We start from the raw sequence: 21,289 nt of genomic DNA, 5'->3' as shown, positions 1-21,289 counted from the left end.
CGGAAGAATACTAAGATTTGGCCTGATAAAATGTCCTATGACCTTTCAACTTTCAAGATGGCGGCCTGGGGCTGAAAAATCGAGTGCGAAACATCTGGAGTTTGTCGGTGGCGTTTTGGTTGGTTTACACAAGTGTGCTGGTAGCTATGAATCACTTACATCGGTTATTCAGGATAACACAGGTTGACAGACCCGTTTTGCTTGCGATAACACGACGGCTTTCGTCCAAGGTGAGCACAAGTACTGATATGGACTAGATAGATACCCTGGGAGCCAGCCGGGATCGGGCAGCAACGAGCTTGGACAGTTTATTCAGTGGCCCAAGACAGTCAAGTCCGCCGATCTCCTATTAGCGCCCTGGGGAGTTTAAGCCCGATGAGGTCCACCTGCCCTCTGTAGGGATAACTCCTTCTGGCATAAACTCCCAGGAGCGCTAATGTGAGATCTGCGGGCTGACTGCCTTTGGTCCCCAAACAAAACTCGCTAGCTACCAGATCCTGTCTGGCTCCCAGGGAAGATCATGGATGGCGTCCTTTGGGTTACGCTACCTGGAAACAAATTCAAGCGTGCAAAAAAATGGTTGGGCAGGAAAAGGTGCTTTCATTATGAAACCTTAATGGTTATACCAAACAATAATGTTAAGACTTCAAAATGACACACACACCCACAGAAGTAGAATAGCCCATTGACAATAAATTATCTGTTATAAATTACATAACTTTTTATTTTTCTTATCTTCTTTAATATTTGACTTCATCCACTTGATAATAATTGAATTATATCAATTTTCCAACATTACAGCTAGCCGTGGTTGACAGTTGTAGAGCTAGTCTTTTGCATGCAGTCTTCTAAATAATTTAGCTCATAAATGTAGAAGACTGCATGCAGAAGATATAACTGTCGACCGTGGCTACTTTTACAATTACAGCATATATATATATTTGCATTAATGTGTTGGAGTATCTTTTTCATCACACCTGTAGTAAAGAATAGATATAGTATACACTGTAGAGAGTGTTTACAAAAGAGTTTTTTCTTTCTTTCAACAGGTGCCCACTGAACCTACATGGAAGGAGGTTGACGAGAGCAAACTACCGAATGTAAGTGAACAATCTTAGTGTGGATGTGCGTGACTATAAAAGTTTCTAGGTGACAAAACTTTCGAATAGAAATCTAGCATTCGCCATTTTTCGTCAGCTCAGAATAGTGTTGTCACATTACCTGGAAGTCAAAGGTTACACTGGTCACGTGATACAAGAGTGTCATACATGGGGAAAAGCAGTGAAGAACCTTGGTTAACAGCCTCAAATGGCCTTCTATATATTGTTTCTGCACCAATTTTATACTTTGCTGGGTTTTTCTAATAAGACTTAAGAGTAATAATTGCTAATCTCCAAGCAGATCCTACAGTAGCATAAGATAGTATCAAAAGCTGGCAGAGGAGTGAAGCTGGCTTAGGAGTGTGTTTCGCTACTACATGGCAAATGTACACCTCTTGACTGACTATCTCCTGGACAGTTTGGTGCTATCTTATGCCATTGTAGGATCTGCTTGGAGATTAAATAATTGCATCTTTCTACTTACATTGTACTAGTATATACTGAGTATACGTAGCTTCATAGCTAAGTATCAGATTAGTTTAAGTAGACTTAGATTTAGAATAGATGTTATTTTCATTTCAATTCATCAATAAATCTCATTTTCCTTCTTTGCTCAGTATACCATACCTTATACCACGGTTCTGCTTTGTTTGCAATAGCCTTCGGGCATGAACTTACAGTAAAGATATTATTTAATATCAGGTTATCATAACAAAAAAAGTGTTGTCTAACTTCACAGCCTACAAAGATTGACCAGGACACCATTGCCCATTTGGAGAGACTGGCACTAGTGGACTTTGCCAACAAGGAAGGCATTAGGAGGCTGGAAGCAGCGATACGATTCGCCGACCAAATGTTCCTTGTTGACACCACTGGGGTTGAACCCATGGATTCAGTGTTGGAGGATAGGTATGACAGATGTATGCTGTACAAAAACTGACAAGTTCGTAGACATACAATGTACCAACAAGAAATTTTACACGCCATCTAGGAAAGGACAAGATACAATTTTTGTTTTCTTTTGCGTTGGGACAGACAAGGACAACGAGTCACTGCACTCAAGTTTGTAAGTTATTTTAACATACAAAGTACAGACAGAAGGTTGTGGTATTCTTTAATTCCCCGACCAAAATTCAGGTGCACATTTTTGCACCTGGGTGAAGTGAGGCCGTTCAAAGTTCCTTTCCCAAGAGCACAACTTCGGGGTCACGACGAACATTGTGATAACACCAAATAATATTTGGATGCCATGTTTAGAATACAATGTACACGTCGGGACTCCAATTACATTTTATTTGGCCAGTTTAAATTGCCCATGTACAGGAAGATGCGTGGAGGATATGTGATTGAAAAGTTGAAGGCTCCTAACACGTATGCAATTGTTCACTATGCTTAAAATTCATGTCCATAATGTTTTATATCTCACGGATCTTCAACATATAACTGAAAATACTTCTAGCTACACATGCACTTTGAACCGGTTTATAACTGTGGCATCATCATATCAATCTTTCTTCTTCAGAGAACTGTACTTACGAGATGATGTGGTCACAGAGGGGAACTGCAAGGATGATATACTGAGGAATGCTGGCAAGGTAGTGGAAGACTACTTTGTTGCACCTCCAGGTCAGTACATGTACTATTTTCCAACTGGAAACTTTGTGTATTCAAGGCATGCTGATTTGTGTTATTACCTCCATGAAAAATGGAGGTTATGTTTTCAGTAACAGCATCCATGTAACTTGAGAAGGCCTATATGGGTTGTCTTCATATTTGATGTAGGCAGGTCCTTGAAATTATTAGATTTTGGGCCCCCTCGCAGCTTGGTATTGCACTGCAGCACAAATTCCACTGTTGCTCATCTTTACTCTCTTACCAGCTTAACTTTTCACCCAACATTGTAGAGATTGTTCCTATAATCAATTAGGCCACGTTGATTTGATTATATGGATGACATCCGCGCTCGCACCAATTTTCGGCCATTTCCAAAAAAAAAAAGTTTTCGACCACACAATAAATTGTGCAAAGCAGCTGTAAAATGAGCACAAATATTCCGTAGATTGAAAAAAAAGTATCAGAAAACAGATAACTAATGCCATAGAATGCCAAAATGAATCTAAAGTCAAAGAATAAGATGTGAAAGGACAGAAAGAAAAAAAATCTATTGTTGGTTGGGGGAGGTACCAGTACAGAAAATTCAGGTCCAGAGGATCATTTCCAGGTCCGGACATGAACCTGGACCTGATTGTCTGTGGAAACTTGAGAACTGGCAATACTCAAAACAATGGTAATTGGTCAATTTTGCTACAAAGGAATCTGTTTGGTGGATTATTGGACTCCCACTGCATTTTAAAATCCCATCTCCATGTAATAAAGGCTAACTGTCTCTGTACCTTTGACTGTAGAAACTTGGTGCAATTGGCTATAAACTCTACTTGACTTCGCTCTTGTTGTCTTCTTGGCCCCCCCGGTTAGACCCCAAATGGCTGCCGACATAGTGTGTCCATTTTGTAATTGGCGAAACCTGTTCCTCTGGGTTTTTTTTTCAGGTCTGTTTTTTTTTTTCGGATTGGTCCAAGAAGAAAAAAATGTTTGCACCCGTATGATGTACTGGTCCCTACACCTGTCGGTATACCATAAGTATGTGTGTTTAGTCCTATGTTCAACCTTCCTGGCCACTTTGATTTCATACTGAAGAAGTGAAGGCAACTTTTTTTTTTTTGCCAAACTTTTTTTTCATTCGCTCGCTCGCATCAGTTTTGGAGTTCCCGGAGGATGTCATCCATATAATCAAATCAACATGGCCTTACTGTAATGTTACATAACAAACTATTATGATTGCCTTTCATGAATTGTCAAACTGTAATGATACATTTTCCTTTTCTTTTACAGGGAACATTCCTCTGCCAAAGAAAGAAGAATACGACAGCTGACCAACCTCATACGGTGTCCACACCAAATAGTCAAGTGTGAATATACTTGGGGTGCTAACTTGTTACAAAATTCTATGTTTATAGAATGGTTCATTTTCCTTCATTAAAAAATAACATGCACCCATTATGTTAAAACAATTTCATTAGTGATGATACACATTAAGGAAAGAATGCATTCTTTGAAGTCAGTGAATTATGGAAAGCTAGGGTTATTTGCCCTAAATTTTTAACATAACATTGTGTTTATACTGTAACATGTTCAGACTTGTACCATCCTCCTAACGCCCGGTCCCCAACGGCACTACCTTATGGGGCCCTGCTGTCCCAGGCCCTACCTACGGGTATTATGATTGTCGCCACAAACAAGCTGTCAACCAATCAGAGAACAGGCCTTCCTTGGGCTTGCTGTTGTCGCAAGCTGTCTCGCAAAGACCGCTGGGAAGCTATCAGCCAATCATGTTACGTATTACCATGACTTTGTTTGCTCACCATGCCAACGCCCGATCCCCAACGGCTGACTGCCCATATAAGGGCAAGCTCATTAATATCTAATAAGTAGTGTGGGTAATACCGCCGGCAAAAGGGAAGGAAAGCAGAGTAGTCAGGAATAAATGACTGACGGTACTCTGCTGTAGGAGAATGACTTGTACATGTACAGTTAGCATGACAGTCTAGTTATTTGTATATTACCATGTATATGTGTATCTTGGATTAAACTGTCAATTCAAAAATAATTCCATACTCTGTCTGGTGATTTTAAAAAGCAGTTGTACCATACTAGATTACTGATTCAAGTACAAGGCATGCTATATTGATTAAATCTGGTAGAGAAGATTCAGCGAAGATGGGATTCTGAATTCCAGTTTGGACCACTCTTCAAGTTTCTGCCATTTCTATAGCCTCTACCAGACTCCATAGGTCGCTGGGAAAACCATAGAAATGGAGCAAATAGAGGTAAGCCGGCTAGGGAACAGCTTGCGACCTACGGAGTGAGGAAATGATTGTTCTGGCCGGCTGACTCCCCTAGTGTACTATGACTGTCCAATTTCTACAATTAGTCCACCAATCTACGAAGCCTGGTAGAGGCTATCAATTCTAGCATTACAAAGTCCTCTATCAGGGTTCGAATTAGACATACTTAACTTGCAATTTGCACATAATTTTTGAGACTTGCATGTAAAAATTTTCTGAACTTGCAATCTTGCATGTTGAAAATACATGGCCTATAGTAAAAATACTGAGGCCACGATGCCTTTGTCTGACGGGGATCGTCACCGGTTGTCAGTAGGTATTATAAACAATCAACTTCGGCTTTGCTGCAAACGAACATGCTGATTATGTGGATATCTTTCCAAAATTTGCAGTTCTGTCTATATTTTCATATGCCAATTTCAGTCCCTCAACAGTGACAGAATGGGCAAAATTCTTATCCATCCAGAGCAGCAACATTCCACCAAAGTACAGAATGATGGATGGTGGCTAGAACATTGCAGTATAGACTAGTTGTATTTTGCATGTAAATATTTTAAATTGCACGTAAAATTTTTGCCAACTTGCAATTTTGCATGTAGCATTAAAAAAGTATTTCGATCCCTGTCTATGGATTTGGCCAGTTTCCAATCATTATGGTAGGATTCTAAGTCAAGCCTGTCTCTAGATTTGTTCCTCCATCCTGGGATGGTCATTTTCATGGGATAGAAAAAGAATCTGTTACAAAAAATTGCACTTCACGACATGAAATCTACGAAAATGTATTTTCCTAAGCTTAAAATTGAAGATTTCATGACAGAAATAAAAATCACAGGCTCCAAAGCAATGAGTGCAACAGGAAAAGAATTTAGTGCTGGAGACAGTCCTGTTTTAAGGTTAAGTTTAATTGTGTAAAAGGAAGGATATAAACACAAAAGTAGACACCATATCATTTTGGTATAAGATGAGTTTTATTGAAGCATTAAAATATTGGTGACGTCTGAAAACTTTAATTTGGTCACATCCTTGTAGCCGACACTGTAACCTGAAATGAAAACGTCCTAAATCCAAAACAAAAGTCCACCAAAAATACTGAACTGTGTAAGAAACTTTTAACCTAACATAACCCCTTAAATCACCCATTGCTATTTACATGCATCAGTGATGATAGTGTCAAGAAACAAAAAGGTACGAGATGAGATTGGAAAACCTCTGTATTATCTTACTTCTTGATAAAAAAACTGATTAGTAACAGTTTCAATTTGTTAAACTTAAGACAATTAGGTGTACAAATCCTTAGGATTCATTATTACTGTGTAGATGCAAAGTAAAAAGTGTCGTCTATCCAAGAGTTGGAAGTTAGGTATTTGGATGGTTAAACTTAAAGAGTAAAAAAAAGTTATTCTACGTTAGATGCTACCTTGGTATGATGACTTCCTGTATTTTTTTTGTTGAATACTGGTAACGGTATCTAAAATATAAGTTGATCATTTAATGACGATATTACAAATGCTAAAGATTAAGACATGGATCATCTTCAAAATGGCTACCCAACCAAAGCGAAGAAAATAATCGCTACCCCATTCAATGTCAGTTCACTCGGTTATGTACATTCACTTGTGACTGCCACCCTCATTTGTGTAACACAACATGTTATATATATAAAGCTTGTACACACACATTACTTCTAACAGCTATGGCGTCTCCTGTGCTATCAAACTTAGCTACTCCTAGTTACCACACAGTATAAAAATGACGAGAAACAACTAGCACAGCGGTACAAAAAGGTCCTACAAATAGATCAAGGAACTATACATTTGCGACTATGTTTGTGATTAATTTCCGACACTGTACTACAGCCAAGATTAGTAGTGTAACACCCAGGGAATTTCTTGCTCTTTCAGAGTAGGATATTGTTCTAAACTGTGGAATGGTGCTGCTTCTACCCTGGGCTCCCCTGTAACTGATCACATTTTTCAGCTCTAAAATACAGTACTACGGGCCACCGCCAGAAGCATACCCCCTTCACGAATTACGCTGACGATCCAAGGGCCCCGCCGCTTACGAGCGGGAGCGAGAGCGCGATCGGCGCACTGGGGAGTACCGTGGCGAGGATCGAGACCGACGGCGCCTCTGGTATGGCGAACGGCTCCTGCTTCTGGATCTGTTGCGCGGGCTGTAGCCACCGCCACCACCGCCGCCACTGCCACCACCACCACTCGACGGAGAGTCTTCCTTCACGCGAATGTAGGTTACCTCCCCCTAAAGTTTGTGGAATCAAGACATTAGAAGGCAAAGGGAAAACATCACAAAACTTGGCTAGTGGGGAGGGAAAAGATTAGGTGTACCTAGCACTTATCCAATCTACAGTATCCATCCAACATCCACTCCTTACATTCTCAGTGAAAACATGACATCACAGGTTCCAACTACAGCCAATGAAAACAACAAAGCCACCTGATTGGGATGCCTTCTCTTACCTCCCTCCACGCTCCGCAAGGCTCCCAAAGTTCCTTACGTTTCCGATTCCTTATCCCTTTTCTTTTCCAAGATTTGTTTTGGGCCTTCCTTTTCCCTAGTACCTTGTGTCCGGACTGCCAAGCCCCGCTCACTTGGGGTCCAGATTCCTCTTAGCTTCCTAGGAATCCTATCCGTTTGTTTGTTTGTTTGTTTCCCCCGAGGTTCCTTTCCTATCCTTGCCGAATCCCTCCCGAAAGGTCCTGGCCCTGCAACTTTTTTTGGCCTTTTCCGTTCCGAATCCCCTCCCGTTCCTTTCTTCCATGCTCCAAGGTTTCCAACTTACCGACCTGCCCCTGTGGCCTCTTCAAAATTACAATGCCCGGTCCAGCGTGAAATTTACTAAGAGAATCTTGATTGGAGGAAAATTTGGCTGATCCTAGGCGAGGCTTTTCTTCAGGATTGTCCAAATGTCTTCCCTAACTGTTTCCAACTCTAGCGTAGAAAGGTCTCCCCTGTTGTTACCATAAATGTGGGTGACAATGGAGGATTTTTCCAGTGTATGGGGAAATCTGGTGTGATCCTGTGCTTATGAAATTTGGTGCTCCGAGCTGCAACGTGTTTTGGGTCATCCGCGGTAGGGCCAAGTCCTGATGGATCCGAGAGGGCTTTTTATAGAGACATGGAAACATTAGGAAACGGGTGCCGAGTAGGATCCCCTACCATACCTTTCCTAACCAAAGAGATGGATTTGGACCAGACAATTTTGTCCACTCCGGTGTGAAAACCTTCATCAGTCAGTAGAACCTCAACGAAGTGGTCGGTAGGATCCCCTAAGAATGGTCTATCTCTAGCCTACACTCGACGTAACTATGTGTACCTTAGGACTAAATCATGGGAATTTCACCGATCCAGGCCGAAGGACAATTTGTGCGAGTGTTCCAACGTAAGGTGAGTTTGGGCCGGTGGGTTTTGGCTGAACCGAAGAGAATTTCACAGATCCTAGGAGGAAAATTTGAGCGGGTGATCCTAGGCGAGGCGACTCCCTCCTGACCGGAGGCATCCACCTTCTAGCTGGGGGGCAGAAGCGGACTGTTTGTTACTTTCCGAACAACACTGTGTGTGAACGTTGAGAGAAATACCGCCTGCGCTTCAACTGGCCAAGGTACTTACTTCGTGGGACCTAAACTTTGAGTCATCCAGGTGTTTGACCGCATACTTCATGTCATCGTAACGCAAGAACTCCACGACTCCGGTGCCGTCCCGGAAGACGTCCGCGAAACAGACGTCCCCGGCCTCCCGCATGTGGTCCTTCAGGTCCTGCCAGCTGCCAGTTGGAGGCAGACCTGGTCAAGAAAAAAAAAGAAAATGGAAACTTGAGAGAGGTAACTGCAGATTTCTTAGCACTCAATACAGAAGCAAATAGATGTAACATTGCTATCGTATTTGGATTGCAAGATATTTCCTAAGTGGCTTAGGCCAAAGCAAGAAAATTTTATGTGTGACAACCTCCATGCACATTGACTTAAGGATGGTTTTAAACTCTTTTAAAGAAAAAACAGTATTCCTAAAGCAATGGGCAACAACATGACAGGGTGAAAGCAATGGAGAACACAGGGTGACACCAAAAATTGGAAATTATGTTATGTGATAGCTTTGGCTGTACTTGTATAATTTGTCATTTTCTGCAACTCTTGAATATACGAATAGTTGTTGGCTGTACATGTGATGTTTTGCTGCTTCGGTTCTAGCAACAATAGCAGCTATGCTTGTTTCAAATGGGAAAAACAAGTCACCTGAAACCAAGACTCTGTACTCGGACCGCCGCGAGGGTGCGCCACCCCGGCGGGCGCCACCACCGCCGCCACCACCACCACCACTCCTTCCGTAGCCACCCCTTGCTGACCCCCTGGGGAACTCCACCCTCAGTCTGTACCCATCCAAGGTGTAGCCATCTCTCCCGTACACGGCGTCATCAGCATCCCTAAACAAAAACATGTCAACAATCTTGAACAAAAACAAAAAACAGAAGGGGTACATCCCAGCTAGAGTGGTTTAAAGAAATCTGTTTGGATATGCAACTTATACTCTTCAACCTGGTGTATTACACAAGATGGTATGCAATAAGCCCCTTAACAAAGATCAGAATGCATGTGCGGTGACAGGAATTCTGCGTAATATGTCAAAGTCCCCGAAAAAGACATCACCCCTTGTCTTGACCATTGTTTTGATTTACATAACAATGTCCAGGTGTATTTAGTTGTCTTTTTCAGGGCCTTTACCTTTGACATACAAATGTACTGTATTACATAAAATTCCTCTCACACATGCATCCTGATCTCTGTGAAAGAGCTTATAATATGTTATATATAATTAAGCTACTGATTCTGAGTCTTCAATAAGCCTTCCACCCACCTCTTGTCTTCGAACTCTACGAAGGCAAACGGCGGTCCCCTGCCGATCTTGAGATCCACGTGGATGATCTTGCCGTACTTGTAGAAGACGTCCTTGATGTCCTCTTGACGCACCTCAGGTGGGAGGTTCCCCACGTAGATCCTGCAGTCGTTGTTTCCGGAGTAGGCGTAGGACATGTTGATCTTGTATGCTCGGTGGTTTCTTGTAACTCGTCAGAGCTACTGGGAGGAAAACAGACCACAACATGAGATAAGTTTGTTCTTTTTGAACTTTTTCCTGTTAATGTTCCATCTACTACAGTCTTCCTTTCGAAGTCTACCCTGGAAGCCAGACTTTTAACCAGGCTGGCAGAGAATCTATTCAGCAGCCAAGGCAGGTCTTTCCGAGGACCTTAGAAAAGCGCACTGGGGATTACAGGGATAGTCTACAGGGATAGTTTACGGTACTTTACCTGCTTTTATGCTTTCCAGGGACTGGGTATACGTATACTGTAATTCCTGATTTTTTCAATGTACTTTCTTATGTTCACGGTTAACACGGTGACGACTGTAACGTTAACTCATCATTATCAATAAGAAATAAGTTGCTGACTTTTTTATGCATACCTACTGCCACTGTGAACATTTAGTTCCGAGGACAAGCTAAATTTTCTCAATCCGTGAAAGCTTCGTACCGAGAAGACAGAGTGAATTACTGTACTTTAGACTGGAATTTAGCAAAACCAAACATAACATACTGATATTCAGTGTAAAATTTGTATTTAGTCAGGGCTACTGTGACTAATATTTTTGCCAGTGTTAACAAAAAAGTTGTGATTAACAAAATTTGTACAGTACTAGTATTTTTTTCAAAGATCTAAATTTTATGCTAATGCACTTTTCCAGGCCAAATAAATATTTGAAACCGATTATTTGCTTACTTGGGAAATTATTACTAAATCAGTAAATGGCAATTAGTTATGCACGTTTAAAGGCCAAAACACAGGCTTACTGTTTAAGTTATGACACAGTGCAAAACTATATGCACTCATACATACTATGCCACGTTGTTGTCTTCAAATTACACCCCATGTTCTGCTAAGGATAATTAGGGAGGGAGGGTGTTGGCAAAATGAGCAAAATAAATAGATGCCTGTTTTATCATGTAAATCGCAAAGCTTATTGTTCATGTACTTCATAATTGGCCAAGGAGGTTAAAAGAAGTCCCTGTGAAAAAAAAAAAACTGGCAAAGTGCAGCTTGTTTTGTCTTCTTGCCCCTCTAAAAAATACTTGAGCTGACCTGAGAGCATTATGGTCTCATTGATGTATTACTCCGCGAGTGGACACCCTAAAAGAGATCCGAGCCAAAAATGAACGGCTGCACGGACGCATGTTTTTAGCGGTGAGAAATTCCCTTTTAGCCAGCGGAACTGATCTCAAAAGTTAGATTGGTGAAAGCTTATTTGTAACTGAAGAAATTAGCAGGTAAAGTTTTGCAGCCGCGCGCTAGGTCGGAGGTACACAGTCGTGGGTTCTGAGTGGTGCGGTTGTACAATAGCAGCGAAAAAGTGCCTTTTGTGGGGATTGACTAATCGTAGTTTGTAATTGCTATAAAAAAAGTTCCTACGTATAGTTTACATTGGCAATTTTTTCCCACGATATAGGGTAAATGTGCTCGACATAGAATGAAAAATCTGCTGAAATTACACGCAGCTTCATTATGAACGCGCCCATTTAAACCACGAATTATAACATAGAAGTCTATGGAAAGAAGAAACTCATCAATGAGACCTTATAGGTCAAGGCTCTAGTCCCCACGGCCTCGGTGAGGCCAAAAACAACTCTTCCAAATTTAAAACAGAGCAGTCACTTTTACAAAAACGCGGCAGTTTAGACACTTATGGACCGCCACACTAACTCACGAGTTTCAAAGATAGTTGTAGAACAACTTCAAGTTTACTTGTGCCGGAAAATTTACGGAAGATGTTGAGAAATTTAGCGGAAAGTTTAGCTTGTTCGGAAGCTTGTTCGGTAGCTTGGCCCCACGCCCCACACACGGGGAGGGAACCCGACAACACAACAAAACTTTGACGTGAAAAATTCGTCCCTAGTGGTACAAATATCCGTATTACTACACTCAACACAATCTACAGATTTTTATAAATGTAGGGAACGTTTTACTATATTCTATTTGACCCCAATGTGGTAAAAATAAAGAAAGACTTCGATAACCTTACCTCAGAACTTCCTTCTCAAAATGGCGGGTCGTCGATGCACGCCGCTCATTAATTCTCGTGAATCCTCGCGAGGCGTGGCCGACAATGGCCGATTTATTCCGAACACCCGCCCACGGCCTCGGCAACAATCGGCAATGTTCCTAAATTCTGCTCTCCAAGCAGATGTTTGGCTGCGACTGTTCTTTATGTTTTTTAGGCGTTTTTGTCAGGCTTTCTATCTTGTACATACCGTCTTCTTGAAACCTCAAGGCCGGCAAAAACAGCCGGGGCCGAACCTCAGATTGGAGAGTTAACTAACGTTATATGTGAAAGCTCCTTCAATCCAGTTACAAATTTTGAAAACCCAAATGCTCTAGTCTGTGTAACGCAAACTCCACTGTCCATGGTCCAACTTCACATCTTATAACCTTTCCAGCCTTCTGTTTTAATGGTCAACGATCTGAATACTTTCCTGACACATTATTTTGGAAACGCAAGCGATGAACCCATAACGTTATAAGTATTCACTCACTCACTCACTCACTCACTCACTCACTCACTCACTCACTCACTCACTCACTCACTCACTCACTCACTCACTCACTCACTCACTCACTCACTCACTCACTCACTCACTTACTTACTCATGATTTTACCGAACATCCACCTTTTTTTTATCTCAACATTGAAAATATTTTCTGGAAAATTTGGCTCCTAAAGAACAGGGATCAACATGCAGTGATACATCTTTCTTTCTTTGCCTTGTTCTAACTTTCCCTTTATCCTTTTTCTATCATTGCCTGTTTTCTTCAATTTTCTATATGCGTTCTTATGCGTAATCCTTTAATAATTTTCACCTATTTTCTTCTTATGTTCGCAATGTCATTCAAAGAAGATAGAGCAAAATTCCATACTCTCCAAGCAGAAGTTGAGTCGCGGAGATATATTAATAGGCGCGAAAATATCCGTTGGCGCTCCTCTTTCCCGACTACTAATATATCTCCGCGACTCAACCTCTGCTTGGAGAGTACACATTCCATTCATTTCGGTTAAGTACAAGTACACATTGTCAGCAGAGATATCTAGAGACTTTAGATCCCAAACATGCCGGACTACAATGTCTAATTTTCTCAACCAAAAAGCAACGCCCCGAGTGAAGTGCAACAACAGAGACTGCATTGTCGTGAATAATCTCGGTTATTTATTTCAAAATGTCCCTAAGACAATATCAATGGATACACCTTGAAAGATTAGGCTACTAGCTCATACAATTCAAACACCGTTATACAACGTTTTTACTTTAGTCAGTAACAATGTACAAAATAGGTTAGTTAATATACACAGTTCAGCACTCTACCACGTTCAATTATTCCTTCTAAAAGATACAGACAAAAAAGTTAGAAAGAGTAATAAATAAATAGATGATAAATATAGATATTAATAAATAGACATCATAGGAATACACATAAAAGATATACGACGACGAAACACTAAGTGTTTCAAATGTTTGGTATGTATATATAACATTTTCGTTCCAAACATTTCAAACATTGTGAACATTTCTCTTATCATAAATAGATAATAAATAAATAAATAGATCGATGCCCGCTTATACACAATGGCAGGTAACGACATAAAATATTTGCACTTTTGTCCCGCTTTTTAACTTAATATCATAATAAAATTTACACGGTTACACCAGAAAAAAACACTACATTGTTCATCAGATCGAACTATCGACAGGTTCACGTCTGATATGGCAAATGAAAAGGGTAATGGCTGTTTTAGTCATGAGGTGTTTTAAACAACGATTGTACATGCTTTAGGTATGAGATATTCAGAACAATGATTCTACAAGTTTCTATTGCAAGTAAATTAACACCGTAGTCGTACAAAGTCATATTACATGACATGTATGGTTTATGCGTACCCAAGCTAGGATGACGTAGCTATTCTGTGGGTACCATTAACATTTTCTTTTATTTTCAATTAAATTTGTCCAAAAAGTTGATGTCTACTGCTGGGTAGGTTACGTTATGCCGAGGTAAAAGTGAACCGTAACTTGGAGGGGAAATGATAGGGTTGGGGAATATTGTTTGAAGATTTGAAATTCAATCGTTTTACACAATTTTGAGGGCATGTATAATATGCCAGTTGTAACAATGAAGCCATTTAACAAATGGGATACACTATACATTTATGTTTTGGGCCCGTCCTTCCTTCCCTCCAACGTTTCGGTTGGCTGTATCATCGGACGGATTCGTCTGGTAGCGACTGGCTCAAATCAAACTGGCTACTTGTCTTCTGTACACGGCCGCAAGTATAAAATCAAGAGGTCCAATCGCCCATCTGCTTCATCAAATTTTCAGACAGTCCCAAACAGTTATTATTTGATAAAGCTTCCACCTTGATAATTGATGATGTCTAGATCTTGACATCATAAACATGAATATATATGTAAAGGCGAGTGAACTTGTATAGAAGACAGCCAGTTGCTTGGGAGATTTTTTTGCCAGGCTACGCAACAATATACATTTGCAGAAGGAGGTTCATCGTTCTAAGCACGCATGCGCAGCGAAATGCATTTTGGTTCAAAGCCCCTAACTTGTAAACAGTGTTTGTAAAACATAGACCGTGCCTGATTCATGTCAAGACTCCGTTGGTCTATTTGGGGTATGAACCGTTGACATTTTACCCACAATGCATATTGCTGCGCATACGTAGTCAGAACCACGAACCAACTTATTGACCCTTCACCACCAACACCAAGAACCCACCACCGGTCATGCAACACCACAGACGTTACCACCACCAATATGGCATCCGTTTCAGTTGTAGGTAATGAACCTATAAGAGGAATGAGCATTTGGGGGTTTCCCACCTGTATGATTCTCTTTTGCTTGTCCTTGTGTGCGCATCAAGAAAAAGACGAGCGAAAGAGAACGGACCAGATGAGGGTTGCATTCCTTTTCCTCTTTGGATCATTATGTTCGCTACAACTGTTTCTAGGAGCTAGCCTGGGTACCATCCTATTTCTACCGGGGCTCCGTACACTCGCTAGGGGTAGCGAGTGTAAGGGGCCCCGGTAGAATACGGATGATACTCAGGCTATCTAGGAGCGTCCGATATCGGAAGAAAATTAGCTTAGAAAACATAACAAGGTATGTCATTATACATTTTGTAAGACTATGCATGCTTTGTATGTTTGTTTGTTTGTTCACAAGTAAAGCTCACAAGTAAAAGTGGCCGAACAGTTAATTTTTTCACTGGTAAGAAAGGAACTTCGTTGGTTATGAAATACAGAATATAGAACGCTCCATTAAGCAGGAATCTCGTTGGCTGCGCCAAAAGGCACTAGGAAATTGCGGCAACTTTGCGAATTTTCATTCTTTATCAGAAGAAAATCGCAGATTCACGCGACAAATTTGCACCGGTTTGCGACACAAATGCCTTGAGCGATTCGGCGCAGTCCAGGAGTGAGATACCCACTTTGTATGTTAATAAGAAGTGTGAGGAGAGGACGAGCCTCGCATTACCTCCCGAGGAAGGCAAGCGTGTGGCTCGCGTGCATTTTAGTGCTGGTTAATCAAAAGTTAATCACAGACGTTTCTAACTCTAAAACATTCCATGCATATAAGCATGCCATGCCATTGGGTTAATTAATCTCATGCGAACATACACAATGCTGTAAGGTCACGCCAGCAAAATGTCGAACACATGCAAGCATGTTAACGGCGTCCAGCGCCAATAGGTGAATATCGTTAACTCAGTTAGTAAACCAGTTAACTCAGTTAGTAAACAAGTTAGTAATGTTATGGCGAGTCACTGGATCAGTGCTCAGTTGAAATTAGTAAACACATTTCATCTCATATACATTTTTTTTCAGTAATCAGAATAGAGTGCAAAGAAACTTTGCACACCCAGAAAATTTTTCTGTTATTTTTTTTTCAATGGTCACAAAAGCGTCAACCCATATAATTGGATTTGAGTTTGATTTTGGACAAAATGAAATAATCTTGTCACGTAATTTTAACTTTAGTATCATCATTTTTCTCGTTATACCATGTGCCTGTTTAGCACAAGTTAAGCGTTAGTATGGTAGTAAGCGTTAATACCAGCGGCTAGTAAAATTGACTTAGTTATATCACAAAAGTGTTTTTTTTTCACTTTTCAATAGCCTACCCAGCAGTGTATCTTATTTCAAACTTTTAAAAAATTCCTTACAATTAAGGGGGATATAAACAGCTTTGACTACGGTGTCACCTATTACAATATACCTGGCCCATTGTAGAATATCTCTTTGCACAGCATATCAAACCGGTACGCATTTCTATAACTAACCAACTTGTCGTATTTACGCCGTATCTTTCAATCAAATCTTTACACGCTCTTTGAATCGCCCTATACTCAATTTGCACAATATAAGGAATGTATGAATCTCTCGAATGTGGCTTATAAGTTTTCAGAGTCCAAATACATAGCACCGACTTACTTTGGTAACGGCCTCTACATTTCTGGCCTTTCTATATATGAAAATGAGGACTACATGGCTTTACATGAAAACGTGCAAAGGATATATACAGTGATATACTACGAAAGACATATTAATAATCTCTTTCAGTGCTGAATACAAATGTAAAGACATATACAAATATCCACATGTACTTGCAACAGTTGGATCAGTGGTCACATTTGGATACATCTCAAGCAATAACTACGCTTTCTTTGTTTTTTAGCAGTGTCTCAAATCTACGAAATGATATATATATATATATATTAAAATCTTACGTTGGGTGAGGACCATATTCTGTACACACTTTCCTTTTAGTAGTAACCTGCTCTGTGTTTAGTAGGACTCTACGAGACTTATAAAAGAGACTAGATTTGAGGACTTCTACCACAAAACTACGACTCTTTGCAATAAAACACCACAACTGGCCATGGTGCATCTAAGATCTAAATAAGCATATTGGAGACTATAGAGCCTCATCATTAAAGTTATACAAGTATTTCCTATTTCTGGACGGCCTTATACTGGGGCTTTTAAGCAAAGTACGTCAACGTTTTGCTGTAGTTGATAACCAATGGCTGGCAAGAATACAGCAAAGAACGAATATATTAACATCAAAGGTTATATACATATTTTTACAGCGTACGTTTCGACAAACGATTCCGATAAAACGCAGCTGGTAAATAAATAAAAACATTCTGAGGAGCCCACCAGGGGCTCTATCTCCCTTACGTCATCATGACGTCATCGCTTACGTACGTTGATTGTCACGTTAAAGCTTCTACTCACCACACTCTATGTAAACTATATATACCTTTTTCGTCATTTACAACATCGGATCTACGGCCTTCATCTTTTGGGATCAGACACTTATCTTCATAAACTAGGAAAAAACGTTCGCTTGGGTGAGCCTATATCAACGGGAATGCAGGTATGGTTTGCTTGTTGTTTGCCTGGTATTGTCTGGTTTGCCTATTTTTTGTTCGCAAGAATATGAAAGAATATGTCGAAGAAATTATTAGTTTGGTCGGGGAATTAGATAAACATGTTGATGTGGTTTTTTCTTCAAATTTTAAACCTACAAAAAGGTGGAATGATGTCAAATTACTGTTGGCAAGCCGCGCTCGTGATCATATTTCTGATCTCATCTGTCTATGGGTTTTCTCCTTTCAGTTGTTACTGCCGACCAAACATTTTACAGAGGAATTGTACTACCGATTATTTCTCCCAACAGAAAGTATGGACGGACAGGTCAAATTTGCCGTGCGATTGCATGAAATCAAATGAGCATTCTTGGGATAGTCGTGGATATGTCGCACAATACAATTGGTTCTGTAACGGTCTGTTTGAATACGCCAAGACATCAAAATCGCACGACAACCTATACGACATAGGTCGTGCGATCGTCGTACGATCGCTAACTTCGGGCATTTTGTAGGACAAAAAAGGTCTCCTGCAAAGTTCAAAATGTCTTGGTACACAAATGCTGTTTTGGATCAAAATCGGCGCGGTTGGTTCTGTCACGGCCTGCTTGAAAATCCTATGACATCAAAATGAAATCGTACGACAACCTACGACAAATGTGATCGTGCCCTAGGTTATCAGTGAGGATATATATAGGACGTTCCCCAAAACGAACCTACGAACGGGAACGGGATCGGGATCGCTGCGGGCTGTACCGTGGGGACGAACGGGACCGTCGGCGGCGGGAGAAGCTAGGAGACCGGCTGCGGCTGGCACGGCGTGGGCTCCCTCCGGACGGGTGGTAGTCTTCCTTCACTCTGATGTACGACGTCTCTCCCTGGACGAAACGAAAAAAAAAGACAGAGGAGAAAAATAACAGCGGTTCACTGTACTTACAGCCAAATAAAGTAACTAAATTTTAAGATAGTTGTACTTATACATATAGCTATGTTGTAACCTGGTTTTCAAATCTATTATAGCTACCGAATCTCTTCTATTGTCTTGAAAATCCGTAATTACATAAAATTGGGCAAAATACTCTGGAAAGTATGTTTGGGGACAGGAGTTACTAACATCCCGATATCGCAGGAGAATGAAATTTTTAAAACGTAGTAACCCTATCACGTACTGCAAAAGAAAACTTTACAGTCTTTCATAAGTAATATCTGTTTATGGGCCTCCATATCTTTTCCGGAGAGGATTAAAAAAAATACTCGGTAGCTATAATAGTTTTTTGATACCAATTGCTATGCAGGCGCTAGTGCTAGCAGGTCCAAAATTCAGGAAAGAAAAGGCATGACTACCAAAAGTTTCATTCGTAGATTCCAAAAGCCATGAGACATGATAGAAATATTCTACTATTTATGGACATTCTAAATCTATTCCTGAAAAATGTCTCACCAGCAGCAGTGACTAGTTTCTTATGCAATTGCACATTGTAGTAAATAACATAAGAGATTATTTTCAGAGAAGAATGAGTCCTATCTATGTTTATAGCTGTTAAAAGAAATAAACTGAAAGACATCACATAATACATCCCACTCTCATTGACAGACAGTTCGCAGCAGTGCATAGGTACACGTTACTTCACATCGTTCACACGGCGGTTGGTTAGCTGGAAAGTCAATATGTCATCATTAGAAAATAAGTGTTAAATTAGACAGTGTGAAATGTATATATTAATTCGTGGTTTGTGTATTTTGCAGGAACTTTCAGAGTGAAACGATGATGCGCCAGACTGCAGCCGAATTAGCACCAAGGACAGGTATAGGTTAAAAACACAATGTTGACAAACTTTGTGGTTCACTTTACATGTACCTTTAGTGTGTGATTCCCCGAAGTCTTCGCCTTGTCCTTTTTTGTCCCGGGTTGCTGTAAGTATTGCCTAATTATTATGTATAATATATTTCCAGAAGCAGTAGAATGGGATTTTAAAGACAGTTTTGTTAATGATTTTTCTTGGTTGCAAAATGTTTCAGTCAATTTTAAAAAACAAACCAGAGCTCCTCTCTATTCTAACTATTTGATTTGAAACCCAATATGAATTGGATAATCAAACAACTGTCGTCATTACACAATTACAGCATAATTTGTACCATTCTCTAGTATAGTGTGTTTATCTGCCATTGCAGTTTCTCACAACTTTAAATAGTCCAGGTTATATTGACTAGATGCCTTCCCTGCGGTTTGATTATAACATAATGGGTGAAATAGACGGGAAATGAAAAACAGTATTTTAAAGAACAGTTTCATTTTGGCGACATCTCAGGGGCGAGGCCAATGGCTATTCAGATTTGATTACAAGAGGAAATCTGCCTACCTCGTGCGATCTGAACTTGGAATCGTCCAGCTGCTTGACGGCGTACTTCATGTCTTCGTAGTTGAGGAACTCGACGACTCCCGTGCCGTCTCTGAAGACGTCAGCGTAGCACACGTCTCCGGCCTCCCGCATGTGGTCCTTCAAGTCCTGCCAACTACCGGTAGGGGGCAGCCCTGATCAAGAGATGGAGAACAACAAAAAACATCACTCGACATCGTCGAAAGCGTCTTGATTCAAAGCCACACATAAATATGAACATTATCGGGCTGATACATATTTCACTCCATAAATACCTGTCTAACATATTGTTTCTTTCTAAATTTAAAGCGCCATAGAAAGATACCAAGTACATGAAGGATACAGACCCATTACCCGACCAGTAAACATTTTATTGAATGCAGTATGTTGTAAATTCAGACAATAGACCGATCCTGATTCCTGATTGCCCATCATAATAAAACGTTCGATCAATCGTAGCATGGTAATTAGAGATTTGACCAATGAGAGAGTGGCTGCATGTCAGCAAGATTTTCTGTTTTTATTTTGCATACCTAAGTTTTGACGGATTGGACGGAACTATGGGATCGGTCTATATAAAGCTCCACTTCCACGTTTACTATTATACTAGTACTTCATCTCAATCAAAATGACTAGGATATTTATTAATTCAACCCCGTTAGACATTTTCATTTCGATCGGCACAACGTTTACCGATTCTATGGATAGATGACAATACAGTAACTTCAATACCATTATGTGTATGTACCTGAATTCCCGTTCAAATAAAAATGATACAATACTGGACTAATCCCTGAGGCGTTACCAAAAAGTGGCACCGATAGCTAATGAGCATATATTTCACCCGAAACAAACCCTTCCTCCGTCGGAAAAAAATGTATAGTCTGACAACCAAGACCCGCCCACAACACCACATGGCCAACTGAGATAGTGCCGAACAGGTGCTACATGAAGAAACACGCGTCAGTAACGAGAAAACGTATTTTCTAAACGAGCCCCATGAAAAAAAAATTACGCCTGGTCTCTTTAATTACAGCATCTCACGTACTGTGCATGTAGGGAAAGACCGTTGATTAGTTTTTCTGTGACAGGTTGATATTTATGACTGAATGGTGTATTTCCATACATTAGTCATTACAGTATTTCCCATACCGGTACATCATTTTTGTCACGATGATTTGTCGTAGGTGGCTATATCTATGAGATGGCTGTGTGTTGATTTTAGTAGATACACACTTGAGCTCCTAGTTCCAAAGGAAAATATGCCGGGAAAGGAATATATACCGGGGAGCTTGTACCGGCATTATTGCCTCAGATCTCGCCGAAGGCTTGCAGGCGTGCCGAGGGCCTGTACAAGTTCCCTGTTGTATGTATATTCCTTTCCCGGCATTTTCCAAAATACCCAAGCC

At 40.5% G+C, this 21,289-nt stretch overlaps 3 protein-coding genes across 10 annotated transcripts in view; 1 reads left to right on the top strand and 2 right to left on the bottom strand.

Moving 5' to 3' along the window:
* The first annotated feature begins 29 nt into the window (after positions 1-29).
* On the top strand, positions 30-4,304 carry LOC118425780 (glutamyl-tRNA(Gln) amidotransferase subunit C, mitochondrial). The gene is made up of 5 exons (XM_035834860.1): positions 30-230; positions 1,050-1,100; positions 1,840-2,009; positions 2,623-2,726; positions 3,993-4,304. The coding sequence occupies exons 1-5, from the start codon at positions 147-149 to the stop codon at positions 4,031-4,033; spliced, it is 450 nt and encodes a 149-aa protein (XP_035690753.1). The 5' UTR covers positions 30-146; the 3' UTR covers positions 4,034-4,304.
* A 1,647-nt stretch (positions 4,305-5,951) lies between these two features.
* On the bottom strand, positions 5,952-12,224 carry LOC118425779 (serine/arginine-rich splicing factor 1-like). Of its 2 annotated transcripts, none has more exons than XM_035834859.1 (5): positions 12,091-12,224; positions 9,875-10,092; positions 9,256-9,443; positions 8,633-8,805; positions 5,952-7,264 (listed from the first exon to the last, which is right to left on the bottom strand). In XM_035834859.1, exons 2-5 carry the CDS (start codon positions 10,048-10,050, stop codon positions 7,064-7,066), a joined length of 738 nt encoding a protein of 245 aa, XP_035690752.1. In that variant the 5' UTR covers positions 10,051-10,092; positions 12,091-12,224; the 3' UTR covers positions 5,952-7,063. The 2 variants fall into 2 exon arrangements, with proteins under 2 accessions (XP_035690752.1, XP_035690750.1); XM_035834857.1 differs by having other exon boundaries at positions 9,875-10,095; positions 12,091-12,201.
* A 2,966-nt stretch (positions 12,225-15,190) lies between these two features.
* The window catches only part of LOC118425773 (serine/arginine-rich splicing factor 1B-like), a 12,891-nt gene continuing 6,792 nt past the window's right edge, over positions 15,191-21,289 (bottom strand). The window contains exons 3-5 of one of the 7 annotated variants that reach the window (XM_035834847.1): positions 19,863-20,035; positions 19,361-19,427; positions 15,191-18,380 (exon numbers count right to left, since the gene is read on the bottom strand). In XM_035834847.1, coding sequence (XP_035690740.1) covers positions 18,295-18,380; positions 19,361-19,427; positions 19,863-20,035 — 326 coding nt within the window. In that variant the 3' untranslated portion in view covers positions 15,191-18,294. Of the gene's footprint in view, positions 19,428-19,862; positions 20,036-21,289 lie in introns of all 7 variants that reach the window. The other 6 variants (XM_035834844.1, XM_035834848.1, XM_035834849.1 and 3 more) reach the window with 6 other exon arrangements.

The sequence above is a fragment of the Branchiostoma floridae genome, chromosome 11 (assembly GCF_000003815.2).
Source record: "Branchiostoma floridae strain S238N-H82 chromosome 11, Bfl_VNyyK, whole genome shotgun sequence".
In the NCBI taxonomy this organism is placed as follows: domain Eukaryota; kingdom Metazoa; phylum Chordata; class Leptocardii; order Amphioxiformes; family Branchiostomatidae; genus Branchiostoma; species Branchiostoma floridae.
The sequence above is the reverse complement of the archived record's forward strand: the minus strand, read 5'-3'. Positions and strand labels throughout refer to the sequence as shown.

What these genes read in the sequence shown, in the direction of transcription:
- LOC118425779 (XM_035834859.1), bottom strand. Translation starts at nt 10,050, where the DNA reads ATGTCCTACGCCTACTCCGGAAACAACGACTGCAGGATCTACGTGGGG. An exon ending in GTAGAGTTCGAAGACAAGAG is followed by an intron (nt 9,444 to 9,874) that starts GTGGGTGGAAGG and finishes GTTTTTGTTTAG; the next exon opens with GGATGCTGATGACGCCGTGT. An exon ending in GTACAGAGTCTTGGTTTCAG is followed by an intron (nt 8,806 to 9,255) that starts GTGACTTGTTTT and finishes TTTCTTGACCAG; the next exon opens with GTCTGCCTCCAACTGGCAGC.
- LOC118425780 (XM_035834860.1), top strand. Translation starts at nt 147, where the DNA reads ATGAATCACTTACATCGGTTATTCAGGATAACACAGGTTGACAGACCC. An exon ending in ACGAGAGCAAACTACCGAAT is followed by an intron (nt 1,101 to 1,839) that starts GTAAGTGAACAA and finishes CTAACTTCACAG; the next exon opens with CCTACAAAGATTGACCAGGA. An exon ending in GATTCAGTGTTGGAGGATAG is followed by an intron (nt 2,010 to 2,622) that starts GTATGACAGATG and finishes TTTCTTCTTCAG; the next exon opens with AGAACTGTACTTACGAGATG.